The 19,351-nt window shown below is 39.0% G+C and overlaps 1 protein-coding gene across 1 annotated transcript in view; it reads left to right on the top strand.

Moving 5' to 3' along the window:
• Positions 1-15,340, top strand: part of TRIM24 (tripartite motif containing 24) — a 65,224-nt gene extending 49,884 nt beyond the window's left edge. Inside the window, exons 11-19 of the mRNA XM_075716018.1 lie at positions 19-198; positions 3,812-3,947; positions 5,100-5,172; positions 6,561-6,729; positions 7,300-7,613; positions 10,347-10,479; positions 11,919-11,993; positions 13,260-13,409; positions 14,553-15,340. Of these exons, the coding sequence (XP_075572133.1) occupies positions 19-198; positions 3,812-3,947; positions 5,100-5,172; positions 6,561-6,729; positions 7,300-7,613; positions 10,347-10,479; positions 11,919-11,993; positions 13,260-13,409; positions 14,553-14,762 (1,440 nt within the window). The 3' untranslated portion in view covers positions 14,763-15,340. The remainder of the gene's footprint in view (positions 1-18; positions 199-3,811; positions 3,948-5,099; positions 5,173-6,560; positions 6,730-7,299; positions 7,614-10,346; positions 10,480-11,918; positions 11,994-13,259; positions 13,410-14,552) is intronic.
• The last annotated feature ends 4,011 nt before the right edge of the window (positions 15,341-19,351 follow it).

The raw sequence follows: 19,351 nt of genomic DNA, 5'->3' as shown, positions 1-19,351 counted from the left end.
ATTGTCTTTTCTTTTTAGTGGCAGATCGGTAGTGGACAAACTTCAACTGCCCTATCAACTGCAAGCAGCACAACGTCTACTCCATCCAGCCCCACAGTCACCAGTGCTGTAGGATGTGATGGGAAGACATATGGTCCCCCTGTGATAGATTTGAGTTCTCCAGTGGGTAGCTCCTACAGTCTACCATCTCTTCCTGATGTAAGTGTAACATAAGAGCAACGTGTTATGGATTCTATTTTGAAGTAAGTCTTAATGTTTGTTGGAAGTAGAAACCCCTTAGACTGAAATTCTTCCTCTGTTTGTCAAAATGAGAACCTTCCAGAAAACAGTAATGCAGGTTTGCCTACATGTTGCTGGCAATATTCAAAACTGTTCTGGGAGACAGCAGTTAGGACAACTAAGAGAAATAACTGTGGTGGTTTGACCCTGGCTGGATGCCAAGTGCCCACCAAAGCTGCTCTATCACTCCCCTTCTCAACTGGACAGGGGAGAGAAAATGTAACAAAAAAGTTCGTGGGTTGAGATAAGGGCAGGGAGATCACTCCGCAATTACCGTCACAGGCAGAACAGACTTGACTTGGGGAAAATCAGTTCAATTTATTGCCAATCAAAACTGAGTAGGAGAGAGGAGTGAGAACATGTGTAGGGTAATGAGGAATAAAGCCGAATCTTAAACACCTTCTCCCCACCCCTCGGTTCTTCCGTGGCTCAACTTCACTCCCGATTTTCTCTACCTGCTCCCCCTGAGCAGTGCAGGGGGACGGGGAATGGGGGTTGCGGTCAGTTCATCACACGTTGTCTCTGCTGCTCCTTCCTCCTCAGGGGAGGACTCCTCACACTCTCCCTCTGCTCTAGTGTGGGGTCCCACCCACAGGAGACAGTCCTCCATGAACTGCTCCAACGTGGGTCCTTCCCACGGGCTGCAGTTCTTCACGAACTGCTCCAGCGTGGGTCCCTTCCATGGGGTGCAGTCCTTCAGGAGCAGACTGCTCCAGCGTGGGTCCCCCGTGGGGTCACAAGTCCTGCCAGCAAACCTGCTCCAGCCTGGGCTCCTCTCTTTCCATGGGTCCACAGTTCCTGCCAGGAGCCTGCTCCAGCGCAGGCTTCCCACGGGGTCACAGCCTCCTTCAGGCGCGTCCACCTGCTGTGGTGTGGAGGACCCCACACTCCACCGTGGGCCTCCATGGGCTGCAGGGGCACAGCCTGCCTCACCATGGTCTTCACCAGGGGCTGCAGGGGAATCTCTGCTCCGGTGCCTGGAGCACCTCCTGCCTGTCCTTGTTGACTCACCTTGGTGTCTGCAGAGTCGTTCCTCTCACATATTCTCACTCCTCATTCCAGCTGCAGATTGTGTCCCATTGGTTTGTTTGGGGTTTTTTTTCCCTTCTTAAATATGTTGTCACAGAGGTGCTACCACCATTGCTGATTGGCTCGGCCTTGGCCAGCGGGGGGTCCGTCTTGGAGCCGGCTGGTATTGGCTCTATCGGACTTGGGGGAAGCTTCTAGCAGCTTCTCACAGAAGCCACCCCTGTAGCCCCCCTCGCTCCCAAAACCTTGCCACGCAAACCCAAGACAATAACATTGCAGGTTGTGATTGTAATTGGACTTGTTTATTTGAATGCTGCATATTTTTTCCTCACCCCCCATAATGATACTAATAAAAATGAGTTAGCTTAGCTTTTGTCTACCAGTGTCCATAGATAGCACTGGCTTGTTGATGGTATTTTTGGTAAACGTTTAACATTTTTTTTAATATATTTTGAACTCATTGAAAAGGCTATCTCAGGTATTACTTGTTGGTATACTGGATATATTCCTTATATCTTTTCCTTTTGGTACTTCTTTTCTTCATATATCCTTTAACATGCCTGTGAGCAGGTGATAGAAGGAGCATAAGATCATCTTTTCTTAAGCTTCCAAACTTCTCTTTCATAGTTTCGTGGTTTAACCCCAGCTGGCAACTAAGCACCACGCAGCTGCTCACTCACTCCGCCCCCGGTGGGCTGGGGGAGAGGATCAGAAGGATAAAAGTGAGAAAACTCATGCGTTGAGATAAAGACAGTTTAATAGGCAAAGCAAAAGCCATGCACAAAAGCAAAGCAAAACAAGGATTCATTCAGTACTTCCCATCGGCAGGCAGGTGTTCAGCTATCTCCAGGAAAGCCGGGCTCCATCACGTGTAACAGTTACTTGGGAAGATAAAACGCCATCACTCCGAACATCCCCCCACTTCCTTCTTCTTCCCCCAGCTTTATATGCTGAGCATGATATCATATGGTATGGGATATCCCATTGGTCAGTTGGGCTCAGCTGTCCCAGCTGTGTCCCCTCCTAACTTCTTGGGCACCCCCAGCCTACTTGCTGGCAGGGCAGCGTGAGAAGCAGAAACGGCCTTGACTGTGTAAGCACTGCTCAGCAATAACAAAAAACATCTCTCTATTATCAGCACTGTTTTCAGCACAAATCCAAAACATAGCCCCATACTAGCTACTATGAAGAAATTTAACTATCCCAGCCAAGACCAGTACACAGTTTCTTCTGATTGGTACGTGTTTGTCAGAGGTCCATGTTAGAGCTGTTGAGTTTTAGTCAGTTGACTTTATTCTTTCAAATAACTGCTGAGCCTATTTTTGTGGTCTAAGGTTTGTAGATATCTGAAACGTCTTGGTTTTCTAGTCATAATTTGCTGTTACTCCCTGTTTCTCCCACCTGTCTTTGGTTCTCACCAATAAACTCTGAGATAATTGTTCTGGTTTTTAAATATAGTACAGAGTACAGAATCACAGTATCTGTCAGGCTTAAAAGGTGAACTGCACAACATGATCATAAAACTACTGAGTCTATGAAACATTTGAGCATACTGATTTTTGTGCACAGCACTATTATGAACTCTTCTACTTGTATATGGTTAAATTTCTGCTATTAAGATACATGCCCCAAATCACTGTAAATATGCTGACCTAGCAAAGGCTTCTGCATCCACTTTGGATAAGTCTAGCCTATAAGTAGAAATTTCAGTGGTCAATGCAGTTGATACCAGTGGATTTATGAGGTGTCTGGGTAACTGAGAAAACTGATACCAAGGTGACCTATTTTCTTATCAAAGATGATCTTTTGTATTGCAAAAAACCTAGCATTTCAAAAGGTAATTTCTCTTTATCAAACCAGAATGTGTGATTTTTACAGAAATTAGAATGGTAAATTGGGAGCCCCTAAAACAGAGTTCAGTTGTCTGGCCTGGGCTGTGGGTGGAAAGAACAGGTGTTGGTTTGCTGTTTGCATTTTGAGTTGATATGCATGGCCCCTGCCCCGAAAGGTATGTGAGAAAGATGGAATTGAGTGTGCTTTGAGGTTCTTCCAGTCCTGTTAAACACTAGTGGATTAATGGGTAGTTTGTGTATTGCTTATTATCTTTTTTAGAGTATGTAACGTGAGCATATCAAAGAAGGTGTGGAGATAAAAATTCATCTCTTTCTTCAATGCATGAAAGCTACTTGTCTGATGTAAGCCTTCGCTGTAGCTGATGGAGAAAAATTGGCACTTACAGAATCATCTGATCTTAAAATGAAGCACTGTCTGGATTTGGCCATTTCTTTTATTTTTAGAGAAAGCAAGATGACCTCTTTTAAAGTAACCACCTCACTTTTTGGATGGCTAAAGTTAGGTGAAATGCATTTGGTCTTCGCCTTCAAAATAACAGTATGGCAGAGGCATGGGATGTTTTTTTGTTGTTGTTTGGAGGTGGGGATTGTTGTGGGTTTTTTTTCTCCTCCCAGCACTAACTGCTTCCCCTCTCTTCCCCACCTTTTAGATTGATTGTTCAGGAAACATCACACTGGATAATGTTGTAAGGAAGGATGGCACTGCAGAGCAGAATCAGCCAAAACCCCCTTCGAACAGAACTGTGCAATCACCAAATTCATCGGTACCATCACCAGGCCTCTCAGGTAATTGGAATGTGGTACAATTCTCTGTTAAAGTGGTGTAATGGAAAAATCTAATGTGACACTGTTAACACTGATATCAGAATTAGTTACTTCTATTTTGTATCAAAGATGAGAAATATGAAAATGAACCTAAAGTTGCAGAAAACCTAGAAGGAGGTAAAGTTTAGACAGTATTTTAGCATTGTCAGCAAAGGTAAGTGGCCAGATCTTAAAAACATGGAGGGAAAAACATAATATATTTTAACAAATTGCATAGAAATACATAGAAAAATGTACTCTTAGGCGTACACCAAATTAAAACCTAGAAGCTGTGGTAGGAGACAAGTATTTGAAAAAGGAAGATAGGATGTAACAGGAGACAGTGGCTAAAAATGGTGACTTGGGAAGCTCCATTTGGATTATTAGAAAATCTTTTTTGCTAGAAGGGTAATGCGGCACTGACACAGGTTGACCAGAGAGGTTATTGTTATGGGTAGCTAAATGTGGTGGACTTGAAGGGCCCAGGGGATTCCTGTCACCATGCCTGGTAGCAATCAGCAGCTACTCCTTACTCCCAGTTCCCAATCTAGCCCGTAGTGAGCCTATGTGAGCGTGAATTCCCAATAAGCACTCGTGCAACATTTGTACACTCATAGAGCATTCACGTGCTTGGGCAGATTAGCTGAGACAGGTGGGTAATGCATTCACAGAACCCACTCTGGTTTCTCAGGACCAATGTTCTGCAAAAATGTCTTTCACGAGTCTTCTGGCTGTCTGGTCCCCAGACCTTTGGTCTCTCTCATATCTGACACCCAGACTTCTTCCTCCTTGCCAGCTCATCTGGCATGAAGTTTCCTAGCAGATCTCCTGAGACATCTGCTAGAATTTAGTAAGGTAAGACAAAACAAACTGCAGTGATCAGGTGCAGGGGTCAGCCAGGCAAAGGTACTGACCCATCAGCCCGCTTACATGCAACAGGCCCCTTTTTAGTCCTCTCCTTCCCTCTATTATCCGATGCTTCTCATCCTCTCATGAATTTGTATTAAATGATATATGGGTTAAATAAATGACACTGGAGAAGAAATTTTCCCCAGAACCTGTGTACTTCCCTGAGTCACATCTCAGACTTGGCACAGACCTGTGTTTTGTTCTAATCTGATTCTTCTATCCTAGGAGGAGTCAGCATGACAAACATACACCCTCCAATTCGTTCACCCAGTGCCTCCAGTGTTGGGAGCAGAGAGAGGTAAGGAAAGAGTGGGAGAGAAGAAAATGTAACCACCTCCATAGAACATGTCTCAGTCTCTTCCGTTGTTAATGCATACATAAGTCAATTTGCCTTACCTTCTCTGTTAACAGGACAGGCCTGATGGTTATTACAGCACTCTTTGCATTCTAAAAGTAGTAATTTAATTTGTAATGTATTAATAGCACATCTAAAAATGTATTAACTCTGTAAATGATAGCTAGGTTGGAATTATTAAAAGAATGCCAATTCTAAATTAGGTTTTAAATTCAGAAAAATCAGCTAAAGGAAAAAGTTGCATATTGAAAGTCCTTGTGGAACTACAAATGACTTCAGATTTAAGGAACTGATGTTACAAAGAGGGTTATTAAGAACTTTCTGCCATAATACGGTTAGGTAAGTGAGCACTAGATATCTACTGAGAGTCTACACAAATGTTTTTATCCCTTAGTGATGGAATATTAATGAACAAATAGATTTATGCAATATTGTTTGAAGAGTGCAGATCCGTTAATGTGCTCCATTAAATTAGAGTATACATCTGACATGAGTTTAATTTTTCATGCAGAGAAAAATTAGATGACATTCATCCTACTTGAATTGGAAATGGAGATGCTTTTTAATATAGCATACCTTTTGCTCTATTCCATTTACGCGGTAAATTCTGTGAAGAACTCTTATGAACTGTTTAAATGTTTGTCTGAAGAGTCTTTTACTTACATTTAAAAAAATGTGATTCTATCTGCTGCTGCTTGAATTCATTTTGTTAGATTTAAAATTCTTCATTATTATTAAAAAATAATCATAAGCTGGTATTTGTGAGTGTGGTTGTCCATTCTCATCCTATTATGACTAAACACATGAAAAAAGACAGATCTAGTTCTAAACGTAGGGCCCCAGTTTTGGTAGAACTGCAAGGCTGTAAGAAACTCTTCCAAGATAATGTAAATATGTGTTTTATCTGGCTTGTTTGTTTGTGTGGTTTACAATGATCAGTTCAGCTCTGGAGAAACACTGGCCTTCCCCAAAATACAGCTGCATCTCCTCCGAAGTGGGATGTTGTTCAGTGGAAGTGCTTTTTTGTGTATGACCTAAAAGAAACGGAGATTGTTTGCAAATCTTGCACTAATGGGAAGTAAAACCATAAGTAATTCTCTAGTTCTGGAACTGCATTATTAAAATTTTCCCTTTTTGTAATGCCTTTTCAATATACATGAAAGGAAAAAAACTTGGATGTTTTATTCTGTAAAAGTAACACTGCAGTGCTCTGGATTTAAAGAAGCAAAATGCATTAACATCCCGAGGTCTTGGAAAGCATCAGTGTACAAAAGGCATCCAGTTCTGACTCTTAATTTCCATTTTTTCCTGCCCCTTTCTGTCATTTACAGTTCTGGCTCCTCCAGCAGGCCACCAGGAGCTGATTCTACACATAAAGTGCCAGTTGTTATGTTGGAGCCAATCAGAATTAAACAGGAGTCAAGTGCACCAAATGAGAACTTTGATTTCCCAGTTGTTATAGTGAAGCAAGAAACGGATGAGGAATCCCGGCCTCGGAATGTAATACTAAGTTATAAAGATCTCCTTTCTCTTTGGTGGAGGGTATTTTACATTTATGGGGGAATAAACTAATTTACTAATGTTCTGTTGGGGACCTTTTCAGGGGAAAACTAAAAAGCTAAATAAAAGGAAGAGGTAAAATTAAAAACCAAACTAGCTCTACTGCAAATTCAATTTATTAAGTGGTGCAATCAGGGTGCTTTTATCCTTTGAAAACCTGGGAAGGCAGGAAATAGCTTGCAAAGATCAGATTTTAATGGGGTGCTAGGAAGTGTTTCTAAGCATAGTGCAGTGCTATACATAAATAAGGTTGCTAGACTTTTGGGGCATCAAAGATTAGGGTTTTTTTCTTTTTTAGTGGAGCAGCGAGCAGTAAATAGCTGATTTCATAGCTGATTTCTTGTGTGTAGTTGCCTGATGCTATAGTATGGTAGTAGTTTTTGCGTTTCATGTTGCAAGTTGTATGGCTGCCTGCATATATATTCGCTATTCTGGTCAGTTTACTTGTTGCTAGGGTCATGCAAATTCACATCAATATTATAATCTGGCTTCCTTTGTTTCTTCTTACAGGCCACCTTTTCAAGAAGCATACTTACTTCATTGCTGTTAGATAGCAATCATAATTCCACTTCTGATGAAGCTGTCTTAAGAACAGATGCACCGGACAGCACAGATGATCAACCAGGGATACTGCAGGAGGACACATCCAGCGGGAAGACAGGATGGACAGGCCCCCCCCACATTGGGGAGGGCAGAAAAGAGGATGATCCCAATGAAGATTGGTGTGCAGTATGTCAAAATGGAGGGGAGCTCCTTTGCTGTGAGAAGTGTCCCAAAGTATTCCATCTTTCTTGTCATGTCCCTACATTGATGAGCTTTCCAAGGTAATTATGACCCCTTCAATTCCATCTAAACTTGCATTAAGAGACATAAATTTTGTGTTGTGAAACCTGGTACAAGAAGTTTTAGCCTCAAAGGAAGCAGTGTTGTCTTTGAAGTCTTGAATCCAGAAGTTTTATTAATTGGTGAAAATTGGAATTTGCCTTGAAACTCCAGTTTAACTTTACAGATTTGCAGCCACAATAATAAAACTCTTCACTTATTTGGCAATTAAGCAAGTTCACTTACATCTAGGGCTTCTATTATTAAAATTGGGCCACAGAATTACCAATCTGTCAAAAAATGTTTTAAGGATGACATAAAAGATTTACATTTCTTTAATAATAATAAAACTTAAAGAAAAATCTAAGCTAGTATAGTATTAAATATATTATTTACTATAGTGCTAAACATGGCTACACTCCAAGCATGGGATGTAGCAACTGACATCTTCTAGTAACATCTCGTTCAATGTTGAAACAAGCAGTAGGTTTTCTTGACTGGCTGTTACAAAACAACTGTTCAGGTTCTTGCGTTTCATAATACAGTCTTAAATAGGTTGTTGTTATAAGCATTACTGGCATTTGCTTCTGGAATTAGTGTCTTTGATTAAAAGAAATGGCATTTTGCAATGTTCTAACTTGGAAATGCCATGCAATAAGCTTATTAGTATTAAAGGATAAAAATGTCTGTCATAACATGTTCATTGTTCAATGCTTTTATAAATATTAGGTTTTCTTACTAAATATCAGCATAGTTTGCTGGTGTAAAAGATTTGGATAGCAACGTAGTTTAGTGCATTGATCATATCTGTGCTACTCTGAACAAGAATACTTCTGCAAGCATATCTACTCTTTTAAATGTCACTAGAAATGGCACATAAAAATGTTTCTTTTACCTTTTGAAACTTCAGATTACAGGGGTTTTTTTTAAATAAAATGATGCTATGTTACAGCTTAGTGCCATTTTGCTACCCAGTAAAAGTAAGCATTTAAACTAGTAAACATTTGTGCCTTTCTGACAAGAAAAAAAACAATCTTTAAGCAGATAGATAACTATATATGTACAATGCTTTACTTCCTATTAAAATGAAAGCTTCAAGGATAAGTCTTTACAATTTCTTGGTTTTTACTGGATCATTCTGTGGAAACTGAGGTGATGATGTCTGGGGGCAAGGGAGCCAAAACCAACTTTTCTGACAAGTGTTCAGATCTGTAAAGGTGCATATTAATACAAGCGTACTGTGTTCCTGAACTTCAGAACCACTGTTAGCTTAATATTCCTCCTGGCTTCAGATGTATCAGGTTTTTGTTCTCATCTTTGTGGCGTGGGTTTTTTTGCAGCTCTAACAGTCTGCTTAACAAACTTTGGTCCCTTAGCATTAGTTCCTTCAAACACACAAATTAATTCCTTTATTATTGTGACAGCAGTGTCCGTCTACTTCTTTCATGATTGCTTTTTTCTTGCTTCAGGTGGATAAAACGATTTCCCCTATAGATTCACAAGGTCACTGCATCTTTTTTTCTTCACTCCAACCCACCACACTCTTCCTGATTCTTGGATATTTAAAAGCATCATACCTCCATCTTTCACGTGTTTCCTGTTTTTTTGTATCATAAGATCTTTAGATCATGGCCTGTATCTATTTTTGTTTATCTACCACATCATTTCTCTGATGCTAGTCCAGACACAGAGGTGACACTCTCATATAAGTAACTCCGTCAAGTTAAGACAGTAGAAGGTAAAGTCTTTGAAGGAAAATGCCCATTATTCACTACTGTATGCTACAACTAGCAGATGGTGGAAATCTTTGGATTACTCTAAATAAAAAACAGTAAGATTTTTTTTTTTAAACTTTGAAAGTCTTCTGCCTTACTGTCAAAATGAATTAAAGGCTGCTGCAGAAACTATTTCCTGTTTACAAAGATCTTATTATTATAACATACCTCTGAGTAAATACACGCAGCTAGATCTCATAACTGGTTATTGCTGAATTCTGTCTGCTATGTAAGAAGTACAGTTCAGCCCTCTTGTGGTTATCTGCAAGCATGCAAGTTTCTTCATTTGTGGAGAACTATATCAAAAACATAGACTCTTCATAGGTTTTTCAAAACTTTGAGGTTCACAAATTGTATTAGACAATCAGTGAATGTAGATTGCAGAACTAATTTTGTTGCAATCTTATGCTGTGATTTAAATCTACAGGGCTTTCCTAGACTAACTGATAAAATCAGGAACATCTGAAAGTTTTAGGGAGTGAAGAATTTCCAGTTTCCTAAAAATCCTTGTCTAGGGTAATCTGTATAGAGTAGTATTATGTTGTAGATCAAGCTTGTAGAGAGAATATATAGTTCTTGCTGTCTAACACTAATGCTTTTCCTTCTGTTCAGCCTATATGATTCCTTCAGTCTCTCTGTAGTTAGGAAACAGAACTCTTAATGGTGCTTTGGTTGAATCCTATGAGCTCAAGTGAAAAACTTCAGTACTAACAAAGGTAGACACCATTTTTCTATTATGACAAACCAGTGCAATCAAAAAGGAAACAAAGTACTAATAAAGCATTTTTACCAGCAGTCTCTGCCTTTTGTAGTGTTTAAAAAACCCACTGACAACAAAGCAACACACGATGCAGAAAAAAACACCCCACAAATGAGGAACTTATCCAGAAATACACGGAAAGCCTTTTGTCAAGAGTGTGCTACATCACTGAGGTTGATGTGTCTGTTTGTCTTCTTTAGTGGAGAGTGGATTTGTACCTTCTGTCGGGATTTGTCCAAGCCAGAAGTTGAATATGACTGTGATAAACCCGCTCACAGCTCTGAAAAAAGAAAATTGGAAGACACTGTGGGTCTGGCGCCAATAGACCGTAGGGTAAGCATAAAATGAGTACTGTATTTCTGCTTCTTGTATTCTGAAATGTATGCATCTTTTAAAACGTGATGGTAAAAAAGGAGAACTAACTTTTAAATAAGCACTGAGATCATAGCAGCCTTCATGTAAACATGCTGAACAAGACATTCTGAACGTCTGAGAAGCGGTTGTGATCGGTGCTCTGAACTGGGACTGTGTTCTAGGAATTACCAAGTGCTGTTTCTAACAGAGCTCTTGTACACAGTGACCTTGCACTGAGAATTTTTTTTCTTTGTTTGTGCTTTCCAAATTTGGCATAGAATGACATTATCAACTAATGGTTTTAGTCTTTAAAGCACTTTGTCAACACCCTTTTAAAAAATTAAGGTGGTTCTTTCACAATGAAGATATACAGAGATGCAATACTGATCCTGCAGAGATTTAACACCAGTCTCTGGGAATAATTGCTATCCTTTTGCAGGTTTGAATCTTCTGGTGGAAAAGCTACAGAGCAAGCAGTGGGTCTCCAACTTTTGCTTTTTCCTTAAACCTCAGAGTTAAAAGAAAAAAAAAAAAGTGCCTTTGAGCAGACAGTTGAACTGCTTAACAGAATCTTTTGGATTCTTGGGGTTTTGGGGGCTTTTTTTTGCTTTTTTTGATTTTTCTTATTTCTTTGTAGCTGTTTTATCATTATTTGAAACTTTTTTTAAGCAATTTTGAGCTGTATTGGAAACTTTCAGCAGTGTTTTACTTGGTTTCAGTTGGCAACTTGTATAAATAACTGAAATTAGTGTTTTATTTGGGGTCTTAGTCTACCTGTAGAACCATTATTTACATGTGCTGCTATGTAAAAGGAAAAAAGCTACCTCTGTTTATATTTTGCTTTAAATGTAAATTATAAAAATGTAATTTATAAGTCCTGTAAATATTCTGATAAAGGATCAGCAAGCCTAAAATCACACAAAACTATTTTTAGAATATCTTTCAAGGCTCAAGATCCAGTTTAATATATCTGGATACACAAAGAAAAGATATTTCTTCCCACTGCTAACAAAGTGCACTGTAGGCTTTGCAGTTACAGAGCAGTTATACCCAGATCAGAAAAAATATTACTGCTCTCTCTGAATATTTGTAAAGCATTAAGAGCCATGCATGCTTTTTAATTCCCTGGAATGTCTGCTGAGCTCAGCAAATGCTGAATAACTCTGTTAGTAACTGTAGAAGGTTTCGTAGCATGCATTTGAGAGTTGATAATGATATATCTATTGAAGAGAAGGAATACCGTAGGCCACTAGTTATGACAGTTAATTTTGCTTCCAGATACAGTTTCTGTGCTCACTTTTCTGCTTAGGGTCTGAGGGAGTACTGAGCATCTGTTTGGTATTTTCTGTAGTTTGTTATTTTAGAACAAATCATGTAGGATTCTCTAATTACTTGGGCATTTGTTTTTCTTGACACAGAAGTGTGAAAGACTGCTGCTGTACCTCTACTGTCATGAAATGAGTCTTGCTTTTCAAGATCCAGTTCCTCCCACAGTATGTGCCTCATTTCTTCCCATTTTATGTTACTAGCATAATTGGCATGTTCCTAATGGCATTTTTATGTCCCATCATGGCCCATTATCAGAAGTCAAGTTTCCCAGACATTGAGTGTATTAAATGTGTTTAATTTTATTAAAAGTTAAAAGTTGAAGCGTTGGGTTGGAAGGGGATTTGCTAGTAAAATTTCCCAAGAACTGATTTTACTTAATACTTAAAAAATAGGCACACAAAATAAGTTCTAACACTGTCTGCTGATTTCACAATGCTGAGTGATGTCACTAAAAGGGTGAATTGGGATATGTTTGGTTTTTTCAAAAATTACCTGATTTTGAGAATTAGGGTACTCCATAATACTCTAATTGAAATTGAATTTCTTATTATTAGCTTGAGATTTATTAGTTTTAAATGGTAAATAATACCTGGGTGCATTAGAAATCCAAGGATACACAGAAGAGTTACCAGCATGATCAGATGAAAAGTACCTCTTTTACGTTCTTCAAGACAAGTCAATGGGAAAAAAATTAATCAATAAGTAATATGCTCCTATGCAGCCTTTTTATTCCATTTGAATAAGAATTTGTCTTTTGAAGAACATTCCACAGAGTTTAATAATAAGAAAGGGCACAAGAGATTCATTGATTAATCTCATGATGGTCATGTATTACTAAATTCGGGTATTAGAGCATTTCTATTAAAACGTGAATCTAGTTAGGGAAAGAAGTGTAAAAATGTTATCATTTGATTTCATATCTTATTTTCTAATTTCTAATTCTTTCTAAAGAAAGAATAAATCTTAATCCTACAACCACAGTTTGAGATGCCAAAATCATTGATATCTCTGAAATTTTTTTTGGACTTATTTCATAACCAAAATGCTATCTCCATTTGAGTGGGTTGCCAAAGTTATCATATGGTAGTCTTGAGAGTGAAACTTAATAGATAACTCACTTGACTACATCCAAAACTAATGTGCAAATTGTTTGCTCCATCATAAGTAGTCAATGTAGGTGGGTTTTTTATTTGTTTTTTTTCTTTTATTTTAAAATAGGCATTGGGAGAAGTATATTTTAGCCAGCAGAACAAGCATACGTCACTGTTATTCCAGCAACTGTTTGCATATATGTTAAAAGTACCATTCTTAAGTCTTAGAATTGTACTTCGAAGATGAGACTAAATCTTGCGCTCTCAGAGCTAAAGTTTTATAAAACAATAAGTAATGAACATGACTGTATTCGGTAAAAAATTGTATTCTCCATTTAGGTTCCCGATTACTACAAAATAATCAAAAAGCCTATGGACTTGTCAACCATCAAGAAAAGACTTGAAGTGACCAATTCATTCTACACAAAGCCAGAAGATTTTGTGGCTGATTTCAGACTGATTTTCCAAAACTGTGCTGAATTTAATGAGGTGAGAAAGGCAGATACTTTGTCTGGTTTTGCAGGCTTAGTTGCTTTCAGCGAAACTGTAGTGGGGTTAGAACTTACAACACAAGAATTTATTGTATTAAACTTATTTTGATTGATGAGACTGCAGTGAAAACATGGATCACATTTGAAACTACTGTGGTGTTAGATGACTGTACAGTGTAGATCCTTCTATAGAAGGAAGGAGGATTGTAACAACATGCTAGCTGAATGGCAGGACAGCAGGTAAAGAATAGGACAATTGTTTATCACAGAGGTTAATGGTGGGCATGTGATTTAAAAATTGGTTTAATCCTCCTTGCCTCAAGTCTTAAATTCAGTGGGGTTTTCATTCTGGGAGGTCTGTACTCACCCTTACGATTTCTATTTGCATGTTGAGTGATTGTTGTTATCCCTCACTGCACATAAGGGAACACATGGTGAAAAAGGGACGCAGGTACTGCGTGGACAACAAAATGAGAGAGAACTACACTGGGCATAAAGGCTTCTCTAAGTGGCCTCAATGGGGTTCTTATGCAGTCACCCTTGATAGCTGGGAATACTTCCTGCCACGGTGACCTCCGCTTCAGGAAACTGATCAGCCATGTGGCTATGAATGGCTTTAGGACTGCCTAGTCTTCCATGTTACAGTCGTCATCTATCCTAGTAATATTTTCACTGTAATTAAAAAAGGTCTGTAAGCTAAAGAAATTTTAGCTTTTCAAGCAGTCGTTCCAAAACACTTTAACACTCTGAAGGCATACCTAGTATTCACAGCATAACCCAACTCTTTTTTTTTTTTTTTTCTTTTTTTTCTTTTCTTCTCCAATCAGGATTTAAGAGTTTTTAGAATCTCTTTATATAGCTTTCAGAACCCAGGCAGTATGGCTTTTGCAATTGGCTTCTGTGGTAATCCACCAGAGAAAAAAAAGTCATTGGGGGTGTTGGCCAAAAGATCTGCTCTCGCCCTCTGTTTTGCAGGCTTGTGCTCTTTGGGACCATGTGTTCCACAGGTGCCTTTCTTAATGCTGACTGATTTTTTTTTTTTTTTTTTTTTTAATGGTTTGTAAGAGCAGCTAAAAGACCTAATGTGATCTAAGCATAAAGCTATTTCGTGATGCATTGTTGTTGTTAATTCACCCAACAGCCTGATTCAGAAGTGGCTGATGCCGGCATGAAACTTGAAGCGTACTTTGAAGAACTTCTAAGTAACCTTTATCCTGAGAGAAAGTTCCCTGTACAACCCAACTGCCAGAGTGAAAAAGATAATCCAGAACTTACTGATGATTCGGATGATGACTTTGTACAGCCCCGGAAAAAACGCCTCAAAGGAGAAGACCGTCAGTTGCTTAAATGAGCCACATGTGTTACTATGGAACATTTTTTAAAAACTAAGAATATTTATCACTGTTAATTGCGAAAAGGGGAAAAATCATGACTGCTTTGACTTGTAGGTTTGTAGATATTTACTAGACTTTCCACCCCTTGTCTGAAACACAAATCTAATGGAGATCAAGGCATGTGGAGAGCTTCTCTGAAGTTCCAAACTTTCGTCGTGCTTTTGGAGCAGCACAGATATTGCCATTCGTATGGGGTGACAGCTGTTTAACTTTACTTTGAGGAAGAAAAGAAGTTTGTATAGAATTGAACTTTAAAACATTACATGGGTTCAACATGTGGCGCTCTGAGTTTGAAGAAAATGTGATCTCACCAGACTTTTAATTTTACCAAAGGCATGTGGCTGGCCATAATTCGATTTCTTTGTACTGTATTTAACACAAGCCATGAAAACAGATGGTGTAATATTATTGTCCTGCAATACTGACTGGTACAATGAAAGTGTAGTTGCCCCCAAAGAAGTTATTGGTAATTTTAAAATGTAAGGGAGAGTGTATTAAAAATAACTTTAAAAAAAAAAAAAGGAATTTGATGGTTTTTAATGGAGGAAGTAAAGGACAGAATACTTTGGTTTGCACCATTTTTCTCACCACCAGCAAGAAACAATGGTATTCCTGTACTATTTTGTTTAACAGGTGTCTGAAGTTTGATGTCGCTCTGTTTAATGGAGTTGCTGGCACAGACTCGAGGGGAAAAATGTTTGCTTGCAACTATCAGTCAGTCTTTGTGTATGTTTAGAGAGGGGAAAAAAGCATCCTGTCTGTCCACAAGCTCCTGTTTGTTTTCCAAATTTCTAAATATATTGTTGTCAGAATGCAACCAGCATCATTATTCACTTGGAAATACACAAGTTTGAAGAGGTGGAGAAAAAAGAAAGATATTGCTCTTCAACCCTTCATCTGTCCCTGTTAAAACCACTAGAAGGTGAGGACAAATTAACCGTTTTTTGTTCTGTCTCCTTTCCAGAAGTTCTGACAACAATATAGATGGTTATTTCTGCCATCAGAGGTTGCACAGTTAGGGAAGTATTTGTCTATGGTTACTCCAGCTATTGGTTTATACTCTTCATTTATGTCATCTTAAATGAAAACTGAGTTTTCAGGAGAGCAGGCAGTCTTTTGGATTAATTGAGCTCTGATTGTGCCAGAATTTTGCAGATGGAATTGTGAAGACATCCAAGAGTACACAAGCTTGCTTTTGACTTGCTGTGTAGCACTACTGTGGTGCTATGGATAGATCATTGAAGAGACTAGCTACAAGTGCTGCTTGTGCCTCCCTGCTGTGTACATAGGCACTCAGAAAAAGGCCCCTTTTTTCCTGTCACCAGATGAGATACTACCCAGCTGCCTTTGTCATAGGGTGGCACTGTACACTTAAAAGTAGTGGACACTTCAAAAGAACACTCAGTTGTGTTTGCAGCAGGCCTTTGACATAGCTTTTGAAATGTCATGACCATGTGGTTGATTTTTTTTAAGCTGCCCAGAGTAACCGTTTATTTCTCCCCCCCACCTCTTTTTTGTATTGGTTTTTTTTGGGGGGTGTTTGGGGTTTTGGGGTGGTTTTTTGTGGAAAGTTTTTATTACCTGAAGAGAGTTGCTTGCAGCAGGAGTTTTACCATCCCAGAGTACCAGGAAAAAAAGGAAGAGAGGTGAAGGAGCAGAACAGGACAGTGAGGGAGACCATTCTAACAAGACAGGTGTGATCAGTGCACACTACAGTAGCACAGACTGAAGAAATAAGAGGCACTGCCATTGCAACATCTAAAGTCTTAAAGATCTAACAATGCCTAGAAGTCCTAGATAGCCTGTCACCAAGTTTAACAGTGCTTCCAGAGGAAGGTGCTGTGTGTTTCTCGACCGTAAGTTACAAGCACAGATTTATTAGGAGGCTTAGTGCATTTAGAGGTGAAGTTAGACACATATACAGTTTCACACTCAAATTGTTCTCCCAGTGGAAAATACTGGGGAGATGAGCGTAGATGTATTCTTGCAGTCCAGTTACTTATCTATCTGCTGTAAACTTTGAAAATGTCTCTCTGTTTAAATAATCCACTGGAGAAATCTGACTCAATTTCCATTTTGTGGTCTTGAATGTCACCCTAAGAATCTTCAGAAATTGTCACTGCATTGAGGTTTGAGATGTTAAATTTAACTAATTTAATGCAGATGCTATACACACAAATAGTTGAGGAATGCTATTTTGTTTGTGAAGGAAAGTGCTATGTTCTTTCAAGCTGCTATGGCAAAGACTGTATCTACTTTGTGTATTTCCCCCCCTTTGCCTCAATCCACAATCCACTGAATGGTGGCTGTTTTCCTTCTCTTTTTTTTTTGTTTTTTGTTTGTTTGTTTGTTTTTAAATTTTGGGGGGGGGGGTATATGTGGAATGTCACTACTAATAATAGCACTGGTAGTAAGGAGTCTTCATCTCACTTCACGGGACAGGTAGAAAGCATCTATTTATTGAATCATAAGAAAAGGAACATCCTTGAGAAATTTGCCATTTGTCTATACAAATCATAGCTCTTACGCTGTTCAGTTGCAATTTTTAATAATGGAAATGGTATGGAGAAGCAATCAACATCGAATGCAGCTCACAGGAAATGACAGATTCCAAAGCTTTATTTTTCTTTCCTACCCAATCCAACATCAAACACTCGCTTTCATTTTACTTGCTAAAAAGGGGACAGAAAAAAAAAAGCCATAAAATTAATAAAATGCACATGAAAACCAACAGAAATGGGTACAGGGGAAAATAATACGCATTTGGATATGTCCAAAATGTCTCGCCTCTGATAGGCAAATCCCCATGATTGCTTTGAGAGTGGACTGATGCTGTCCTAGTAAACTAGAACAAGAGTAGATACACTTTCTAAATGTCATTGTCTAGATTTCACAGAAAGCTACTTACATATTTTTTATTTAGTTCATTCATTTAGACCTAGCTTTAAGGAGCACACATCTATTGTCTGGAGCCTTAGGACTAAATACTGCCACGTTAAAAGAGTTTTACATCATGTATTTAAATTCTTGTGTGCATTGGATGACTGTACCGTGTGAGGCCCTCGGACAATACATTCAACAGTCATGATTCAGCAATCCCTAAATGACTATGTACACAAATGTAATCTCTGAAATGACCACGAGATAAAGAGTTAGCAAGTTGAAGTTCTAATGGTGGCTTCTCTGAGTACACAACTAGTTCTGCAGATTTTTATTTTTCCATCCTTCTGACTTGTGCATGTAAAAGCCAGCAGCTGGAGCTTACAACTCTTATGTGTAGGAAGGAGGATAGTAATGCTATTAAGTCCCCAGGAAAAGGGGGGATCCCGTTAAGGAATTATTACACTCCCATTTATCTCGACCACTGTTAGCCAAAGTTGATCCAACTGTAGCTGAATCAAAGCTTTCCTTTTAGGTCTAAAGCAGTTCTAATGAAGTGTTTTGCTTAGTAATTATTGTAAATCCAACCATTTGAAGGCCTAAGTGTCTGTCTGGCCTCTGTGCATGGGGTTGAATTTCACCCACAAGGGAAGAGTAAGTTGCTTTGTCCACTTGCTTACTTAAACTTTGATTATTTTTTTTCCCCAGTCTTTTACAGGACATCATCTAGATATTTTAAATAGCATAAAACCATAAAAGACAAGCATTTCTAAAAGAAAGAGAAGCATTTAAAAAAACAGGCAATGATTAATATGTTGCTTTTCTGAAAACCCTAAGGTAAACAGTCCCATGCACCTTGGGGAAACCTTAGAAGATGTGACCCAATGAAGTTAAATGTGTGTGTCTATGTAATGCGTGTGTGTCTGTATATATGTGTTTGGGTTTTTTTAAAGTACGGTTCTGAAGGCCACATAAAACAGTTTGGTCAAATGTCTGTCTTGCTCTAGGCTGCTAAAGGATGTGGATTATTTAGCCCACGGTCTTCTGGTTCATACAGGTAAGACTGCAGAATAACAAGCAGTGTGATGTGGGCATGCTGCATGCATGACATGAAAATTTCTCTGCTGGTATAGCTGAATCGACTCAAATCACAGAACTGCTCACCACCTCCTGTAATTAAACTAGTGTGACTTGTGCATCGGAGGTTGTCTGATTTTAAACTTCCCCCCTAATCTTTGTGCTTAGTGTTTTGGCTGATTGCTTTTTAGGAAACACTAGCCACAAGGGCTTAGCTAATGGGCTGATGCTGTTGGGGCTTTTGACTTGAATTTGATGAAGAAATGGCTTTAGTAGTTTAAGGTATTACTTGTATCTGCTGTCCTCTCTTCCTACAGCACAGGCAGAACAGAATGTGTGCTGTAAAGCAGCAGCTTCAAGTCAGGACTGGAGATAGTAGCAAAGAGGGGCTTGCGCTAGCTGAAGCTAACATGCTTGTGTGAGGTAGCTGTGGCTAGGGCAGGCCTACTGGTTTGTTCTTTTATGAGAAATGAGCTTTAGGCAACTGGGGTGATGGTGCTTTAAGCTGCTGCAACAGCATGTTCCTGTGCTTGCCTATCAGCCCTGATTTTGGCTTATGATCCCTCAAGGAGAGTTTGGTTTGGATTCT

Source organism: Pelecanus crispus, chromosome 1 (genome assembly GCF_030463565.1).
Source record: "Pelecanus crispus isolate bPelCri1 chromosome 1, bPelCri1.pri, whole genome shotgun sequence".
NCBI lineage: Eukaryota > Metazoa > Chordata > Aves > Pelecaniformes > Pelecanidae > Pelecanus > Pelecanus crispus.
This window is presented reverse-complemented; position numbering and strand designations above follow the sequence as displayed.